Below are 16,440 nucleotides of genomic sequence, written 5' to 3'. Positions count from 1 at the left end.
GCCCTAATGTCTGTGTGAAATCTGTGTCTGTGTGTGTGAAACACACACACACACACACAGACCCCCATACGTATGTACACACACACACACACACACACACACACACACACACACACACACACACACACACAGTTTCATTTTAATCACAGAAAAATGCAGATTTTGGATATTTTTAATCAAATAATTTTGGAATTTTTATAACAGAGAAAACTAGGATCCCTGTTGATGACTTTCTAACTGGTTCCAGCGTGAGACAGTAAGTGACCATTTGGGGTGTGGTAGAAGCAGAGGCAGTTTTTTGTATTGTAGCAGATTACTTTGGGGTAGTTGGGTGGCTTTCAGATACAGTCTCTCTCTACAGGATAGTCCTTGTTGTATGAAGGCAGATTTTAGGAGGGCCATATGGGCATCAAAAATATTCTCCTTAGAGCTGATGTGGTTGTATCAAGGGCCTTACTGGAGATTATGACTTTTCTGTGTTCTTAGGATGAATGCTGGTCTTGTAGATGTAAGAATGGTGGTCTGTGAGTTTTTATATATAACAATGCTTGAAAGAGTGCATATCTTTCCCTTACTAAAGCAAAAGGCAAGAAATTAACTACAGCAGGGTGGGAGGGAAGGGGATAACCTTCTCAGCATAAGGTGCACCGCAAGGTAAGCCCCACAACCTTCCCAATCCCTTTCCCCTGCCCAGTTTGCTGCTTTGCTTTCTGCTCCCTGCCAAACCTGTTGCTCTGCTCTTTTCTGTTCGTAGTTTCATAGTAGCTAGGGTCAGGAGGGACCTGAACAGATCATCTAGCCTGACCCCCTGCCACAGGCAGGAATGAATGCTGGGTTCACAAGACCCCAGGCACGTGATCATCTAACCTCTTCTTGAATTTACCCAAGGTAGGGGCGAGGACCACTTCCCTAGGAATTTGGTTCCAGATTCTGGCCCCCCTAACTGTAAAATATTGTCTCCTGATCTCTAACCTAAACCTATTCTCCATCAGCTTATTACCATTGTTCCTCATCACCCCAGGTAATGCTGGGGAGAATAGTGCTCTTCCTATTTGCTGATGATCCCCCCTGATGAGTTTGTAGGCAGCCACCAGGTCCGCCCTCAGCCTCCTCTTCCCAAGGCTGAACAGGTTCAGGTTCTTCAGTCTTTCCTCATAGGGCCTGTCCTGCTGCCCTCTCACCAAATGGGTGGCCCTCCTCTGAACTCTATCCAGGCTCCTTACCCTCTCTGTCACTGTGTTCCCTGCTCCAACCCCAGTCTGCTACGTGCCACTTGTAGCACACGTGCCATGTGTTAGCCACCTCTAAGTTAGAAGATCAGTGTAAGGAGCAAGGATCTGGTGCAGACCTTACTGAAGTCACTGGGATGTCTACAAATGATTTCAAACACTTTCTATGGATCAAGCCCATAATACAGGAAGCATAAGTTGTCATGCATGAGCCTCTGAAGGAGAAAAGGAAGTGCTTGTGCTACATCAAAAGCTCGGTTATCTGGCATCCCCTGGGAATGGGGGGTGCAGGTTAATCAAATATGCTGGTTAATCAAATGCGCACTGTCTGGTGCACACCCCAGCATCAGTGTGCCAGGGGACATGGACAGGGGCCCTGCACAGGCTGTTCTGCCCCGGGCCGTGGGCCACAGAAGTGAAGAACTCGGCTCGCGGTGGTGAAACCGGAAGTGGGACTTCCAGTTGCGCTCTTGCTGCGAACCTCGGATGCTGATTAGTGGAGCTTTCCAGTTGATAAAGTGCCGGATAACACAGCTTCTGCTGTATCTTGCAAACCTCCACTCTACTAAACTGGACATGAAGCAAGGAAAAAAGTGGGAAAACAACTACTTGCTTAGACAAACGAATTATTTTACTTCAGGTTTAGCGGTGTCATAAGTGCAGTTCTGAATATTACGTTAATCAGCAATCACTTCATTGCACTGTTTTTAAAAATAGGCAGATGCCTAATACTTACAGTCTGAAATTCTTGTGGAACTGGCTCATCTGGGCTCAGGTTGCACACCTGTCTGGCTTTTCTCATCAGTTCCTTGCAGTGGTTCAACAGGCTACGTTTTCTTTCATCCAGCACACGAAACTGTTCCTATTACAATAGAAGAATTTTTTTTAAAAGCATGCTATAAAAGAAAATTGAAAGCCTTCGGTTGTCAGTCACTCTGAATTACATTCAATGGTCCTAGATAGAGGGAAACAAAGGAAACAGGCAAAAAGGATAGATTTCATACATCCCTTCTTGAGCTCTACTACCTATTAGAACTAATATACTGAATACAATTATCATATTTACTTGATTTCAGCATGAGGTTTTCTTTCCCATTCAATGTGAGGAAAACAAAGCCTCATCTTACAATAGAGCAACAAGTAAAAAGGTAGTACCTTGAGCCAGAAGAGGCAGTTGGGCTCCACTTGGAAAGGTACAAGGCAGCAAAGGAGGCAAATGGCTGTTGGTGGGGTGGGGCAGGCAATAGTTGAGGAGTGGAAAGTGGCAGGGAGGGTAGGGATACGGGGAGCAAGATGCCGGTGGAGGGGACACAAGTGCCAGACCCTTGCTGCTGCTTTTCCCACTACAGAAGTGGGGAGACAAATTTAAGATGACCCTCCAATAAGTAAGATTCTACTATAACAAATTTATAGTTTTCTATGTACAGAATCTGATTTTTAGGGGGTGTTCTCTTAAATTTGAAGTCACACCATATATACCTAAATCCAAGACATTTGATTCAACTTATACTCAGGTCTGAAAAGTTGGGGCAGATGGTTTTCAAAGACAAGGATTATTTTCACACTGTAAACATTCATCTCATTTTGACTTTTAAGTCCTACCCCATCCCCAAAGTCAAGAAATGCTAAATCTAGGTGAATGGATCAAGTTTTTTTCACAGTTTTAGTATATGTAAGCATGCTTTTAATAAATAAAGCCAGGATTTAACCCCCACACAAGTTTATATGCAGAATGTCTGCATTCATACTTGTGCAATAAGCTAATTAATGCAACCCTCTTGAATTTGAACCATGACAACTTCCAACTAGCCCATTTTTTCCCCTTTTCAGTGCGTTATAATAAGCATGTAGAAAGATCTCAGAAAGCTAGGTGACTGGGCAAAAATATGGCAGATTAATTTAAATGTTGATAAATGCAAAGTAATTCACATGGTGGGGGGATGGAGAAATAACCTTTATTATACTTAAACAATGCTGGACTCTGAACTAGACGTTACAACTCAGAAAGAGACTTGAGTCATTGTAAATAGTTCCCTAAAAACATCAGCTCCATGTGCAGAGATATTTGATCTAGCATTCAATGTGCTAACTTGGATACTGGAAACTATCAAGCCTGGTGGGGTGGGCCCAAGGCTAGGTTGCCTTACTTAAGAGTCTGGTATATTTGTACAATGCTCTAACCCTGCTAACATACCTTGTTTCTCTGTGGGGCTGAATAACTGTAGGAACACTTCACTAATGCAGTTTAGGTGGCTTATGGTCCTTGAGGTAGCTATAAACCAACCAGCTAGTTACAATATCTGCATATCACACTGTGCTGTGTCACATCTTTTGGAGTAAGTGCTGTCATTTGTACTACTGGTATCACAGTAGCACGGTCAATACGACAAAGCTATTAGTTGCCTTTATAATATCAAAAAAAAAAAAAAGCCACAGAGATTTTTCTGCAGACCAATTGCTGACAACATATCAATTATCTTTTTAAAAACCATAGTGAAAAATGGATTTTAGTTTACTATTCTGTGCCTTCTGCAAAAAAAGCAACAAAATTTTTCATAATTTGGCTGGAACCATGTTAATTTCTCAAGAAACAAGGCTATTTGTGATATTTTTATTGGACCAACTGTATAACTAGGAGAGCTGCTGGATAAGCTTGCATTTAGGACTTTGTATAAACCATGTATGTCAAACTCAAAATTAAGTGGAGGACTGCATTCCTTCCTTTTCAGGTGCTTGCAGGCTACACCCCAGCTCTCATGCCAACAACCCCAGCAGCCCCGCCCCCGCTCTGGCAGCAGTGGCAACGTTTCCTGCAATAACGGACAGCATTCTGGTGAGTCCTGGGACACAGGCACCCCAAGCAGCAGTATGGTCAGAAGCTATGCCACCAAGGCCAGAGCTCCAAGTCTGGCCACAGTAGTAGGGCTTCCCACCATGGCAGCCAGACTGCCACCTTTTGCAGAAGCACTGGCAGCTCCACCAGCACTGCAGGCAAAAACCCCTCTGCTGGGGCTCTGGCTGCAGTCGCAGGGGAGGATCCCAAAGGCAGCCAGCACCGCAGCAAGGGCTGAGCACTAGCAACTCAAGCAACACCATGGTTTCCAATGGTGGCAGCCCATGTCTGGTGAGAGCAGCCCCAATGACACCCTGGTCAAATCCCATCACTGCAGCCAGAGCCTGCTGAGCCAGGTCTTTTGCTCCAGCCCTGGCAACAGTGGCAAGGCTTCTGCTTGCAGTGCTGCTCCCCCTGGAACACTGGCTGCAACACAGAAAACTCCACCACTACTGTCAAAGCCAGGGCAAAAGTCTGCAAGCCAAATGGCCCATGTCAGAGGACCAGATGCAGCCCATGGGCCATATGTGTGGCCTCCCTGATCTAAACCAAAGAACTCCCCTCTTCATGAAACTGCAGCTTTCACACTTCAACAATGTGGGAGACTTTCAGGGATAACAGTATATTTGAAATATTTTTAACTAAAAACTATAATGTTGTGTATCCTACTATATAAAGAACCCTAATCATATTTTTTAAACAGTGACTGCCTTATTAGAGAATTACCTGTAATAAAACTTTTTCAGAATAATTTTTGTCAATATATTAAATTTAATTCACGTTACTTTTTCAAGTGTTAGAGCAGGTAATAAATATTGAAGCTATGTCAGACTTTACAGATGCTCAAGAGTTTGAAAATATATGCCTTTGTATCTTAAGTTTTCTACATTAAGCCTCAACCTGATAAAAAGGTTCCCTTGACTGCTGTGTGTCCTCTGCTAGCCCCCTCCCCTCCCTACCCTGACCTTGTAGCCAAAATAGATTCAAACATTTATTTCTGCATGTGGGCTTGCTCTTTCACTATTGGGAAAATGAGATAATGGGAAACAGGAAAATACTGGGATACTACCTATCAAAACAGTTCCTCAAAGCTTTGGTATTTTGAGAAAAAAGAAAAAAAAACCCAAAAACATCCACACACTATCATTTTTACCTTAATGATAATTGGAGGAGATTCTCCACACTGTGGCTAAAAAGAAACCAAACTTTGAGATTTGGAACAATATACATTCTGAAGGTCTCAATCAGCATATTAAAACATTCATGCTTTAAGACCAATTCAAAGCTATTCTGATTTAAGATTCTGAACCATTTCAATCTTTGTACTGTGTAAAACTGAGGAATATTTATAACCTGTCACCTTGGCTGTTCACCCATTTTGCCTAAAGAGTCATAGTATTAACTACTGAAGTAAAAAAATATAGGCTTCCACTGTCTCATTGCAACATTTATATATAAAAATCAAAGCTCTTATGAATTTATTGTACTGTAGGTACATTAAATTATATAAAATGAACCAGGCTTGCATTATATGTTGAATTAGCTGAGAAGTATTTCATAGGAACATTTCATAAGGAGTATACAGCAATCAAAAACAGCAGAGTAAGGTATACACAGGTCATTTCTAATCAGTTCCAATAAAACATCTCACCTGCTCTACCAGATATTTATATATGCTGCATTATTTATTTTAATGAAATATTTTATGAAATATATTATTCCATTTAAATAAATGACAGGAAACAATGTAGAAAGGTTTGAGAGACCTTTGAAAAAAAATGCAATTGAAACTCTTGGTTTAAAAAAAATTCAGATAAAAACAATTGTCCTATCATCTCTAATGATATTTATAATACAATGTAATCATAATTACATAATTATGGTATATAACAACAATCTACAATCCAACATAAATAGTTCAAAGAAAGTCAAAACAACCAGTGAAAAGGGCTGTACTACGATTTGGACATAGAAAATGTTATTTTTGTATTGTAGCATCCATGGCCCTTCAAAGGCTAGCTGTCAATCCTAAATCTTCCTTAGAGAAGCTAAGAATCTTAGCTTCCCAAGTTCTTAAAGCTCCCACTTCTAGCTGTTCAGAGCTAAAAAGTGTTTTAAAAAGTGATGTTTTTAGGCACAGACAATCCACCACAGAGAAGTGAATATTGTATGCCCCAGGCTTTGAGCAGGTGTAAAATTAGTGGAACACTTTTGGGAGAGGACACAAAGAAGATAAAAAGCAACTGATTGAAGCCACTCTCAATGAAGTTTTAAAGAATAAATACACGGGTAAGTGAAGAGGTGAGGCACTAAAAGGTACATGATAAAAATTCTACACTAGTGAGGCAAGGGTACAGCTTACCAAAAGGCATTTTACTACAATCCTCTCATACTGTCTGTATTCATTAACCATTTCTTTTCTTTTGCATCTAAGTGGCTCAGTTGGTTTTGTAGAAAATGAAAAGTTAGTTTAAGCAAATATAGTTGCCAATAGCCAGTATTCTCCCATGAATTAGTATCTGAATGCACAACCACTGATGGCATTTAAATAATTGAAAACTGAAGGAAATGGAATTTGCATTTTCTTAACACTTGGCCTAAAAGAAATCTTAAAACACTGCAACATACAGACTGAGTATTAATACCAATACAAGTTTGCCCCAAATGAACCTAAAAATTAACAAGTTATCAAAGCACAACAATTACCAAGTCTCTTTCAAACACAATCATCATAAACATGAAGGTAACTGTGCCAATTATCTAAGGAGCAGATGGGGCTAACAATCCTCCCTACTGTTCAATGTGGGTCATAAATACATTTGCTTTTCCTGTTCATTAGCTAAATGAAATAGAAAAAATTAATAAAATAATGCTAATGCTCTGCTGTGACATAACAAAAGTCCCACGGGTCTGTAGTTGCTAGCTTGACATGTTCCAAAGCATGTGTTTTTGGGGCAGAAGATGAATGCCTTTCAATTCAAGAACCTAAAACATGCTGCTCATTCCACAAAATCCCAGTGCCAAGACCTTACAAAAGGAACATATGCAAACTTCTGTCAAATCTGTAATGAGCTGGGTTTTGTTCAGCCTTCAGAAGTCTTATTAAAATACTTCAAACACTTGACATTTTTTAATGAGACAAACATTATGAATAAAGTATTGGCAAGTACAACCTTTAACTTTGTGTCTTTCAACCTTTAGTTGCCATAATCATAATAGTTGACTGGTCAAGTCCCCAAGCATGACCGTTGATTCTTCTGCATATCTGACTACACCACATGTAAAATGGCTCACCTTCTGTAAGTGTGGGAACCAGAAACTACATAGTCTTTCACCCAACGTTGATGAGGAATCTGTTTTTCACTGTGTAACCCTGCTTATATGTTCTGCTATGGTAACTCTGTAAATTCCCTTTGCATGTGCAGAGGTTTTGGGTTTACCTGCACTTGTTTTTACTGCTTGTGAATAAAGTGTGGAAATATAAATAAAGGTCCAGATAGATCAGACGCTGCAAAGGGAAAGTTGTACAAAGGTCAATGATGGGTCAGCACTCGCTGATCTGTGCAGTGAAGTGACCCTCAGATCCAGAGTGGAAAATACAAAATAAGACAGACCCCATATAGGAGTTACTCCCTAGATCAAGGATGGGCAAATGCGGCCCGCAAGCTGGATGCAGCCCACCAGGCCATTCCATCAGGCCCATGGGGCCCCTAAAAAATTTAGAAAAATTAATATTTATCTGCCCCTGGCTGCCTGTCATGCGGCCCTCGATGGCTTGCCAAAACTCAGTAAGCAGCTCTCCACCCAAAATAATTGCCCGCCCCTGCCTTAGATGGCATTGCAGTTGGCCATCAATCTTTAAAGGAAAAGTGCCCATGGACAAAAGTCCCAATAGTAGATCCAGGTAGAAACCTATCACCAGCTAGTTCTAAAAAAAAGGTGAAATCCCAGAACCTGCTATTGGTCAGATCAAGGTCTAAATGAGCTGGGATTGCATAAACAACCTCAAAAGGAGCAATGATTCTCCAGTAGCTGAGTAGTCACAGACTCCAGTGTCATTTTCCCTATCCAGGACTTGCCATTTTGGCTAGCAAAAATGATAGAGCCCTCAGAGTGGAGAGGCAACCCCAGGTGGCAAGGAGTCCTAGGTAAGTCTCCCTACCCAGCATCTACCACTTTTGGCTGGTTTAAGTGGTAGAGTCCCTAGATGGCACTTCTGGGTACTTCCTCTGAGTTTGCTCACTTTGGTTGGGGGCTCAAGTCAAAATAAAGTTGGAACCCATTACTTGAACCCAGTCCTTATTACTACTATCCAGTTCCTGGCAGAAGGGTTACCTGTAAGGGCAACACTTTGCCATTCTGAATTCTATAACACTAGCTTCTACTGCAGGTATGGTGGGCAGCATACTTAGAAACAGTCTCCTGCTAAACGAGCAGATAACATTCCATTTTTACTGAGCAGAGGAAGCCTTTGATTTTTTTAGTACGCTCTCTCAGGTTTTCTCTGTACCGATTTGTTGCCTGATGCTGTATACAAGTATGCTGGGTGATCCCGGTAGCCTGTAGTTTACTGGCTGCATACAAACCAAGAGGATTTTCACTGCATCAATGGAATGGCGAATCCATCAACCACATGACTGTTTCATTAATGTACAATACCAATACTAGGCATTAGGATATGGGATATTTGTTATCTTTTAAAAAAATTAACAGTAGTTAATTGTTTGTTACAGCCAATATTAGATGCTAAGAGAGACATAGGTCATACGTTAACACATCAGCAACTGTCATCACTTCAGCTCTTTGTCTACAAGGCAATGGCTCTACTGGAGAAACCAAAAGGTATTTGGAAAGGGGCCCCTTTATATCCAATTTGTAGAAAAGACTCCCTTAATCTACATTAAAAGTGTTATGTTAGACGCTCATGATTTTTGCAAAAGGAAACAAAAGACATTTTATTTTCTTTTTTTGAATGGGCCAACTGAAGTTTGATGGCCCTCTTAAAGACTATAATTTCATGGCATGGTTATTAAGTTACTAGTGGTCATATATGAAGGAGGGAAAGGACAGTCATTTTCATAAAAATTTAAAAAGTGTAGAGAAAAAAAATGAAGATATACTCTAGAAATGCTGGTGAGAAATATTTGTGCAATATTTTTATGCAGCAAATTCAACCAATCCATGTAAATCATCAACAAGAGTGACATAAAATAGTACTCTGATAAAAAGAAAATCAATGTGGTTAAAATAGAGCCTACTTAAGTCTTGAAACTGAAGGTAGGAGACATGAGTCAGAGGCAATCCAGACTCCTCCTACAGAAAATGAACAATAATCTTTTCCCAAAAGCAGCATTTAAACCATGATCCAAACATAGATGTGACTGTGACTAGTATTGCTAATGGTAAACAAAGAAAGCATGAGTCACATACCCCAAAATTATGAGATGGGCTTTTTTTTTTTTTCTTTTAATATATTGGTAGGTTTGCCCTCTAATTTTTGAGCCTTCACCTTACACTTTGTCCTTGTTTTCAAACTTTTGTCTGCAACTGTGAGTGAGAAACTTTAGCTTAGATGAAACCCAAGATTCTGTCATTAAACAATGTAATTTAAATAGTAATTATGAGATCAAACATAATCATTTGACAAAGTCAAAAGAGCTGGCAAATATAGCAACTTCAGGAAAAAAATAATTTTCATTCCAAAACTGGTGGCTTCTCGCTCTTCTTTAAAACATAACACAACAGAATGGAAAAACCCAAACCAGTATCCCAAGCAAGGAAGTAGAGGACATGAGATAGGGTAGTTATGGTAACTGCTTCAAGATGCTGCAGACAGTGGTAGGGATCACACAGTAGGACCATTTATGACTGCACAAGCTCATGAGGTTCTAAATAGCAGAGTCTGTCCAGGCTATACACACATGCTTGGGATCTCCAGGTGCTCTCACATAAGCATAAGATCCCAGGAGAGTGAATATCTCCTCAAATTCTTTTGCAATCAAGATCCATATCCTCAAGGACTCTCAAAAGCAGGACAATAATGAATCATAGTATACACGTGGACCAAACAAAAAAAAAGTCCACAGAACTAGTGAGCATTTTCTGTTCTTTGAACGTGAATGAGATCCCACAGTCTGACTAACAAGAAGAATTCTTTCTTGAGAGGGGAATGAGGCATACCAGTTGCCTCAGTGAAAAATAATTGATTACTGTCTCCCAACTTGACATCAGACCAAGCCAGCATGTTAAAGGTGCAATATCTGGCACAAACTGACAGATTTATGTTGCCACCTTACAGATATCAGATATTGGGACATGCAAGGCACTGCATAGGTTCTGACACTTAACAGAAAACCTCATCTGTGCTAACTGATAATAGGTGGAGATATGCTGTAGGAAGTGTCTGACAAGATGACTTTGCCTTTCAACAAGCTAGATATAGCTACAAAGAGGAAGAAAGAGACAGTTTAATGGGCTTAATCAGAAATTACCTGTAAGGCTCTGGAAACATTCAAGGAATGTAGCTGAAGTCTCCCCCAGCGATGACTATGGCTTTGGAAAGGAAACTGGTAGGTTAAACTAAGGTGAATCACCACTGGAACATACCTAAGGTACAGTCCAGTATAAACCACTGCCAGTGTTTGAAGTGCTGGTGTGATTTAATTTGATAAAGCCAGTGTGGGAGACAAGTCTTTCCTCAGTGAATCAGGAGATCAGTCATCCTGCCCTTTGTGCCTTCAAACAAGAACAAGCAAATGTACAGGATGTGGACAGGCTCCCAGAAACTCTCTTTTTCAAACGATCTGATCTTGTGTACAAGGTACACATGCACCTATGACAAGACGCATAACACATTCTAAAGAACTGCCTTGGGCCAAAGAAACCAGTTTGCAGAAAGACAGGGAAAGGAGATGTCTGAGCATAAGACAAGGGAGTGATGCAGCTAACATTATGGACCTGCAAACTTACCAAAGGGCTGCACCAGAACTTCAGCAATATCCGTTTTACAACCAATCCACATAATGAACCAGTTTGCTAGGGTTCAGTCACAAATGAGCCCAGAGAAAAGGCCAGGAAGTCCCCTGTAGATAGCACCCATATCAGAGGCACTTCCCTTCTATTATTTGATAAGTTAGGCTAAGCATAGGAGCAGCTGAAAAATAAAAGGGCAGAAGGCTATAAATACTACCTATATATACTATTCAGTCTCCTCAGCTCCTTCCTGGTAAGCACAGCGGTAATTCACTGTATGGAATCCTGTTTATTGGATAGTAAATTTATGACAAGACATTTATGACATACTGTGGAGCCTGTAAGGAGGGCATGACCAGTTATTTGGTACTATGCTGAGTTTAGTCTCATTAGCTGGATCATTCAGCACAGTGGCTCAAATAAATGACTTTTTCATCATGTGCTTGTAGTTCGCTTTTTAGCTGAGGTTTGTTCATTTTGTCAAGTTTTATCCATCAAGAAACTGATGCACTTTTTATATAAATATAAATTAAAATCTCAATCAATCTATTTAAAAAAATGAAAAATACAAAGGGAACAATAGGTAGTATCAAATTGCATGCTGATTTTCATTTAAGACAACTTTTTGTGAAGGACTATCACCAAGCTGGACTGTACAGCTATTCTCGGTTCCTTAGTGATATGTGACCCATGCTACTACATGCTTCCAGCTAGACTTGCAGGCTGGTGGTTCTCTCATAAAGACTATACAAGGTAAGACTTAAACCTGGGACTGGTCCTACCAGATCAATGCCACTGCAATCTTTGGTTAAGGCCCCAAGAACAATGTCTTGAAAGACGTATCAGCAAATGCTTCAATTTCCATGGAATGACTAGGGCCTGGTTTAAATCATGGTGATTCCTTTAATCTTGAAGTTCCCCCCACACGCCCTCCTGCCACTGACTGGCAGAGGGACCCATTGGTACTGCTTACTCTTGATGGCCAGGCAACAAAAATCACGGCTTTAAATATCCTGCAGTTTTTGTGAACCATCCAGTCAACAGCAACAAAAAACGTAGCAGGAGGGCACACAGGGTGACTCCAAGATTAAAGGAGCTGCACCATGATTTAAACCAGGCCCTAGGTATGAGGAATGAAGTGTGAAACAAGTGCCTGAGTACTATCTGCCAAGAACCTAATTTCAGTTTCTAAAAAATGGTTTTCCTCTTAGTAGACTGGACCTTTACTCTCAGTGGTTCTCAAACTTTTTATACTGAAAGCACCCCTCAGACTCAAACCAGCCCTTGGAAAATGCCAAAACTTAGTCTTCACTCTTTTTTTTTTTTTTTTTTGACTGCAGAAAAATAATAGAGTAGTTTTTCTATTGCAAAGAACTCAGACAAACCACAACCATGGATTTCTATTGGAAAACTCCAGGTTTATCTTGTGAATCATGTTTGCAAACCAAACAATGCTAAGTAAGTGTGCAGCACTGTGCTTGACCACCATCAGTCAAAAAGTTCCTCCTACTCATCAATGTAAATTTTCCCTGCTGAAGCTGGAAGCCATTGATCCTACTCCTGTCCCCTACAGCCATAGAAAAAAGCCCATCACCAACCTCTCTGTAATCGCCCTTCAGGTATTTGAAAACTGCTATCAGATTTGCCCTCAGTCTTTTTTCTCCAGACTAAACCCTAGTTCTTTCAGCCTTTCTCCATAAGCCTGATCTTCCAGGCCCCTAATAATTTTTGTTGCTCTGCTCTGGACTCCTTCTAAACTGTCTACATCCTTCTTGAAGTGTAGAGCCCAAAACTAGACAGAGCACTCCAAGGCGAGGCCTCACCAGTGCTGAAGAGAGTGGTAGAATTACTTTCTTTTATTGGCAAAGTGATACTCCTTTTAATAAAACCCAGTATGCTGGGTTTTCAGGGAGAGGGGAAGTTTCAACAACAGCACACTATTGGCTCATATTCAACTTATGGTCTACTGTAAACCCTTGGTCCTTCTTTGCAGTACTGCAGTCTAACCAGTCATTCCTCAGTCTTTATTTGTGCATGCACTTTGCACTTGTCCTTGTTAAATCTCATCTGATTGATTGCAGACCATTCTTCAGTCTGTCTATTCTGAATCCTACCTTCCAGAGCATCTGCAACTCCACCCAACTTGGTGTTGTCTGAAAATCTACAAAGCATGCACTTGATCTCATCATGCAAATCATTAAGAAAAATATTAAACAATATGCGATCCAGGACAGACCCCCAGGGAACACCACTTGATACCTGCTCCCTTATAGACAGAGCCACTGATGACTATTGAGTACAATGATCCAGTCAGTTATGTATAAGGACCTACCTAATTCACAAAGGCTGCCTCTTAATCATCATGAAAAAAGAACTGCCCCCCAATCGCTCACCAAAAGCAGGAGTTTAATAAAGGCATAAGGAGACTAAAGCAACACAAAAGAGGGGTTCTTTCCCACTCCTTCAGATTTTTTCTTGGCCCTATATATGCATACAGGTCTGCCCACTTTCTATAATCCATTCAGGGGAGGTGGTCACAACTGAATGACCCCTCCAATTCACTACCAGAGAATGACGACAATTCTAGGTGGCAGCCCAGACAAAAAAAAAAAAAAGAAGAAGGGAGAGGGGGGTGGTAATGCACAACACATAAAAAAAGAATACAACTTCATAGAAACTGCAGCCATCATACCAAAGTGAAACAAAGCTGCATTTCAGTATTAAGGGAAGACAGTCAAAGTAATAAATACAGCTGCAAAAGAAGACATCTAAACCATTAACAAGGATGGAAATGTGTTGCTGAGGAAGAGTGCAGAAACACCCCTATTTAGACTGGCAGTATTTTAATACAAGTTTTCAAAATAAAGAGTAATTACCAACATACAAAAAAAACTGAAAGCAAAGCTTACCTCTAAAGCTCTTACATGTCCGGTTGCTGCTTTATACTCAGAGTCTAGTTTATGCTTCTTGGCAGACACTGTAGTACTCTGAAGAACCAAATCTACTTTCAGAGTGTTCAATGCTATGCAATCCTACATAGAAAAAATACAAAGCATCAACCATTTAATGTTTCATGACACATTGATCCACTGCCAATATCAAGGCTTTGAAAACAACACACAAGACATTTAAAATTTCTACATGAAGTCAAACAAGATTCAGCTCACAAAAGACCACACACACACACACACACACAGAGTTGTACACACTGTAAAAGCCAACAGTTGCACCTGACCTCTCAGAGTATAGAAACACATTTCTTAGACCGCAGCGTGTAAAAAAAACAAACCAAACCAAAACCAGAAAGAAAGAAAAACCACAAGCAGATTTGTTTTTTAACAGTTCTCGTGGCTGGGAACATTATAAAAAACAGGATCTAAGATAATACTCTTCAGACTAATAAAAAATGAGATTTTTTTGGAAATACTGTATTTGGAAAAAAAGGTATAATTTAAAAAATGATGTCCTTTGATTTTAGTAAGGCTTTTGGCACTGCATCTCATAATATATCTAAGTTAAGGAAATACAGTCTAGAGCAGGGGTCTTCAACCTTTTTTAATAAGTGTACCCCCGATGGGAGACATGGGGGGGGGGTAGCAGCACACGGCTAGATGCAAAGCAGCAGCAACAGGGGGTGGTGGGTGACAGCTGTGGCTGCCACATGCAAGCTTTCCCCCCTGCGATCAGCGAGCCGGGTGGCACCTGTGCAGCCCACTGCTGCCCTTGCCACCCCCTCTCTCCCCAGCCCTGCTCCCAGGAGGCGGTGGTACAGGATGGTGAGTGGCAGAGCTCCATCCCTGCCCGCCTGTGCATACCCATTAGGGCCTTCCCGTGTACCCCCAGTTGACAACCCCTGGTCTAGAGGAAACTGCTATAAAAACAGATGCTAAAGCTGTTAGACAATAACATTCAAAGAGTAGGCAGCAACAGCTCAACATCAAACTGGGAGGAGATATCAAGTGCAGTTTCCCATGGATCTGCCCTGGTCCCAATACTGCTCAATATTTTCATTAATGACTTGTATCTTTGTGCTCTGACTGTACACTTTGTGCCCTGGAAAACAAGGTTCTTTGGGTAAGTTTTATTAGACCAACTAAATAGTTGGAAAACTTATTCTTTGCAAGCTTTTGGGTACAAACACCCTTCTCCAGGCATAGAGAAAGTCATTTCCCTATGCCTACAGAAGGGTGCTTGTGCCCAAAAGCTTGCAAAGAACAAGTTTTCCAACTATTTAGTTGGTCTAATAAAAGATATCACATTTACACAAAGAACCTTGTCTACCTTTGTCCTTAGACCAACATGGGTACAACCAACAACCCACTTAGTACACTGGAACTGAGTGTACATTTTGTAGATAATACCAAGCTGGGTGGGAGAACTGACATTTTAGGGGATAGGATTAAGATTCAAAATTAAATAGATAAATTAGGAAAAATGGTCTGCACTGAATAGGTTATAATTGCATTACGACAAACATGAAGTACCACATTTAGGAAGGAACAAATCAAATGCAAAAATACAAAATGGGAAATGACTACCTAGGCTTCAGAACTGCTGAAAAGGACCTGTGGGTTACAGGGGAATCACAAAGTGAATCTAGGATTTAATACAGATAAAAGGAGGGATTTGATAAAAAAAAAAAGGCATGGTTATAAAAAGGATAGAGATCAATTGTTCTGTGTCCACAGGGGAAAGGATAGTAGTAATGGCTTAAATTGCAACAGGGAGATTTATGTTAGATATTAAGAACTTGTTTCAACAAAGTAGCTACGCAATGAAAAAAAGTAGAGAGGATGTACAATCTTCACCATTGGAAGTTTGTTTTGGGTGTTTTTTTAATGCAAATAAGATCAATTTGTCTGGGATGGCTTAGCTAGGGATATTTCTGTCTCGAGTAAGGGACTGGACTAGATAACTTCCTGAGGGTCCTTCCAGCCTTAACCTGGTGGAAGACTCCTCTAACAATATATAAAGGGGAAGGGAGGCATCTCTTTCTACTTTTGGCAGAGATGCAAGTAACAGATGACTCCAGCTTAGGGTGGGGAGCGACTTAGTCTTAAATGATGAAAAAAATGGGAGTTAGAATAATTTATTAAAGCCAGTAGATCGTCCCTTTCAGAGTCTTGCTTCTTGTCAACGTTCAGCTAGAGGATAAGGCACCTGAACTGTTACGGCTCATTAGGAACAGAAATGTAAACAATAGCATTCTGAATCACCTTACTGCTCAGCAGTAGCCAACAATATGGGGACAGAGTACAGATTAGGTAGCTCAGCATTATTTCTTTTAGAGCTCTTTAGCTTATAACAATGTTAGTGTGCCCTAGACTTTATCCGATACAGATGAGATGAATCACACTCTGAAGAGTGTCAGTCACACCTTGCTTTGGTACCTGAACCTGATGAATA

At 40.6% G+C, this 16,440-nt stretch overlaps 1 protein-coding gene across 1 annotated transcript in view; it reads right to left on the bottom strand.

Moving 5' to 3' along the window:
• SMC5 (structural maintenance of chromosomes 5) overlaps positions 1-16,440 on the bottom strand; it is a 72,143-nt gene that overhangs the window by 11,610 nt on the left and 44,093 nt on the right. Inside the window, exons 17-18 of the mRNA XM_006265195.3 lie at positions 13,944-14,066; positions 1,966-2,091 (exon numbers count right to left, since the gene is read on the bottom strand). Of these exons, the coding sequence (XP_006265257.2) occupies positions 1,966-2,091; positions 13,944-14,066 (249 nt within the window). The remainder of the gene's footprint in view (positions 1-1,965; positions 2,092-13,943; positions 14,067-16,440) is intronic.

This window comes from Alligator mississippiensis, chromosome 3, assembly GCF_030867095.1.
Source record: "Alligator mississippiensis isolate rAllMis1 chromosome 3, rAllMis1, whole genome shotgun sequence".
In the NCBI taxonomy this organism is placed as follows: Eukaryota; Metazoa; Chordata; order Crocodylia; family Alligatoridae; genus Alligator; species Alligator mississippiensis.
The sequence above is the reverse complement of the archived record's forward strand: the minus strand, read 5'-3'. Positions and strand labels throughout refer to the sequence as shown.